Source organism: Botryllus schlosseri, chromosome 10, assembly GCF_051294905.1.
Source record: "Botryllus schlosseri isolate E-star chromosome 10, Bs_hap1, whole genome shotgun sequence".
Lineage (NCBI taxonomy): Eukaryota > Metazoa > Chordata > Ascidiacea > Stolidobranchia > Styelidae > Botryllus > Botryllus schlosseri.
Genome location: NC_137245.1, coordinates 9,890,118 through 9,894,175, shown reverse-complemented (window position 1 = coordinate 9,894,175; position 4,058 = coordinate 9,890,118). Strand labels below are relative to the sequence as shown.

The window sequence follows — 4,058 nt, the reverse complement described above, 5'->3', positions numbered from 1 at the left end:
AGTTGCAATTGCGCGTGCCCAATTGCTCGTTATTCGGGCGTGGCGTATAAAAGACTTCAGTCATAGTACCAAAGAGGGTCTTGATAGAAGATGGTATCAGTATGACAAATCAATTACTTTATTCAGTAACAATGAGATTACCTGTCGTGCTAGTTTTTTCAAGTTTTTCGGTTGGATATTGGAAACAGACACCAATGCAAACTTCTGTCGATGTACGTTACGTGTTGCTCTAGAGCTCAATACATTTCCCCTTTCATGTTCAGGTAATCAACTTGGCTATTTATTCATTTTTTCATTCCATCAAGACAAAATAAATTTATAGGTTTTGGAAAGCAGTCAGATTAATATTGGTACTTAAGGAATGCATCTCTACGATCGATTGATCATACACGGAACTACGGCGATATCAATGAACACGACAATAACACCAAATTAAAAGAGATATATGGAGACTATTATGTAGGCTACGTATAACTATGGAGATATTATCTCTGACAAGTTCGAATAAATATAGGCTACAGTCTTGTCTTCGATTATACCAGCCAACCACTGAAACACCACGACTTAATAGTTTAAATCAGGCAATCCCGAAATGCTTCGTCTTTTTAATAACTATAGCTGAGTATTTGAATGTGACCCTGAATTCCGTGTCATCATTGCATTCCAATCCTGAATCGCGAAGGATGGCAAAGAAGCCCTGGCGGAATATGTTCAATGGATCTTCAGTTGGATCCTAGGGTAGCTTTTGGTGCGATATCCAGCAATCGACGACATGAAATCAAGCATATTCCTGATTGTGTACTTTTTAACACGTTTCGCTACATGACACCATTGTTTGGTTGGGTTTGTTAGCGCGTTAAATATAGCTTTGTACCGAGTTAGATGGATTTACATTACGGTTTCGTCCACGCCACAATTGACATGGAATTCTCTGTATATGTGCTGCCATCTCGATGAATCTGCTGAGTATAGTTGGCTATCGTTTTACCACCTAATGTAGTATGGATGTTTGGAACAAACACCAAGCAAGCTAATATATCGCCTTCCACTAATATTCTATCACATTCCGCAAGGAACGCTGGTGTGTTTAGGTAATGGAAATATATTCCACAGGTGACAACGTCGGTAGAACTTGATGCAACTAGCAACTTGTCGTCATATACCAATTGAAACTTGACTTTGGGATTTGTTACGTTTTTCTTGGCCACTTTAAGCATACTTTTGCTGATATCAATACCAAGAACACGATCAAAATCTTTTGCAAGGACCTTCGTTAATTTCCCACCGCCGCAGCCAACGTCCAATAGGAAATTGTGACCGCCTCCAGGTGATGCGTTTCGGTGTAGGCAGTCCGCAATAACTCTCCTTACTTCGTCTGGCCATTCTGGTTGTATAGATTCGTAGATAGTGGCAATATCTTCACGCTCATAATCATTCTGCACATCAGAGTTACTGTTATTTCCCGACATTGGTTGAGGCTGCGTTGGTTACCTATCCGACTATAAGTTACTGCGTAGCTATGTATGAAATCAAGTGACATTTAACCAAATCAGTCAGGTTTTGGAAAACATTCACTTAGAATAGTGACACTCAAACTTTTCCGCTTGCGAACCCAAGAATTACAAAAATTCAACCAATTCAAAAGTATGTAATGCATGTATGCAAATGTAGTTCAATGAGAAAGGTGCTACTGTATTTTTGATATTACACCTGTCGTGGGTGTGTCAGTTCTATAGAACCACCAACTGTATTTAGTCTGGTGACTGTCCCTTGAGAAAAGACAACTTCGGTCTTTTGCTAGATTCTACTATACTGTCAAATGTCACTGAATATCAGTGGCGGCTCGTGACAATATCGGGAGGTGGGGCAAGGGCTGCAAGCGACATCAAGATGACGCCACAATGGCGTTTTCCAACGTAAACAAGTAACTTGGTGGTACGGTAACACGAACGACCACAGTGATTTTAACGTATGTGCCGCGAGAGGTCTGCTGGTGAGCTGTGACTTGAAGTGTGGTAACTGCGTAAACGGCGTGCGGAACAAAGATTCGACACGGTTCATGTTCGCACTACACCTGACTAATTATCTGCAGAAATGGAAATGACTATAACTCGAGAGATTTCAAGCGTAAGCTTAACTGGAAAGGTCAACGAGTTCGGACACATACGCAATTGTTAGCTCATAGATTGGACATGTCATATTGAATCCAAAACATCATTCTGAAGAACTACGGATAGCAGCCTCGTAAATTCGGTCCCGGTACAGCATAGGAGATTTTGGCCTTGAGGCTGGAGACTGTCACACGACACATACGGCTTACGGTCTATAGCAGGGGTCGCCAACTCAAAACGGGTCGCGGGCCACTTTTCAAATTGCCTAGCGGCCGCGGGACACTTTTCAAATTTCCTAGCGGCCGCGGGCCGCATGAAATCAATATCGATATATAGTTTGCAACTACGTTATAAAACTCTACGTCAGTACAACGCTATGCTACCTAACATAGGCGATGGACATAGTGACTACAAAAGAAGTAATATTTTAATAAAGAAATAAAAATACAACAAAAGATCATTGTCGTCAATTTCATTTAATTGTAACTCTGAGCTGTGCACGATACCTGGAAACGCTTTTGAGGGCTATATAGCAAGATAGCCTACGTTACTAGCTGAAAGACCATCTCCTCGTAAAGCTTTATCTTGTGGGGAAACCCTAAGCCAGTGGCTCACAAACCTTTTTAGATATGCCTCCGTAATGATACTAAAAAAATTCGCGCCTCCCCCTTATCTTCATATCACAAAATGCACCCTTACAGCTAGCAATCCAAACAGATAGTTTGATGGCATGGAAGGTTATGAATGTTGATGGAAGAATTCTATAAAACCAATTACGGACTATACACAGAGCACTAACTATAAATACGAGATCAAGGTGAATCGCGCGTTGCGCGAAAATTTTTTCAGTTTACCGCAGCTCCGCGCCCCGTTCAGATGCTTTCACGCCCCTACAATGGGGGCGTGCCCCCAGTTTTTGAACCACTGCATTAAGCCGTTTTCTAAGCGTCTCGGTCTTGGCAGTGTTTGGGCCATTGCATGTTAATTTCAGCATTTCAAAATGTTTTCTTGGCTTTCTTCCGAAATCTCAAATCAAGTCGCGGGCCGCAAAATATGTGGCCGCGTGTTGGCGACCCCTGGTCTATAGTGTCTATATGTCTGCTGCAAAATCGCCTTTGGAAAATATATTACCGAATAAATACGTGATTGAAAGCCGAAAACTTGGTACACTGTTACATGAAATCATCGAGAAGTAGCCTCATGACCGTTTTCGGTATGGTACACTGTCAAAATTAATACGAACAGACCAACACCGAATTTTGCGTAAAATTCACTGAGAAATAGGCTGATCAAGCGATCAGCTGTTAGTCGCCATCGAAAACGAAACAGCTATCGCGCTTGACAGGGGTTGTAATTGTAAGCAAATGGCCCGAAGGCCACAATTGCACGGTGAAATTGACATTGAAGAATATAAAATAAAACTAAATATTTGAATGCAAACCGAGGATGTTAGTATACCGTTTCATGATATCATCATCTCATCAACTATCTCAGTATGGAACACAGTTAGCGTTAACACAGATACACCGGCTTTTGCGTAAAATCCGCTATGCGTTAGGTAGGCTAAGTGTCAGATCAGCGCACATCTCTACCATACTCGACCTTGATAACGAAATTGCTGCCCGAATCATTGAGTACCAACCTTGAGACTTGGCACAGCGTTCGATACTAAAATCAAGACATACCATACAAAAGCTCATGACGGATCTAGCTAAGGAGCATCGTTAAAACCAATGGAGACCAATACTGGCTTTGCGTAAAATATGTTTGCGATAAATGACGAGTCAGCTCTCACTCGACTTAGGAAACGAAATTACCACTAACATAGTTCAGTGACAAACTTGAAACTTAGTACAGCGTTCGATACTAACATTAAGACTCACCGTACCAAATGTCATGACAGATCTCGGTATGGAACATCGTCAAAATCAATGGACACCAATACCG

The 4,058-nt window shown here is 41.5% G+C and overlaps 1 protein-coding gene across 1 annotated transcript; it reads right to left on the bottom strand.

Annotated features, from left to right (window-relative positions):
- Window positions 1-893: 893 nt before the first annotated feature.
- On the bottom strand, window positions 894-1,469 carry LOC145448802 (putative methyltransferase DDB_G0268948). Its single transcript, XM_080327253.1, has one exon. The coding sequence runs from the start codon at window positions 1,467-1,469 to the stop codon at window positions 894-896; it is 576 nt and encodes a 191-aa protein (XP_080183379.1).
- Window positions 1,470-4,058: the final 2,589 nt, after the last annotated feature.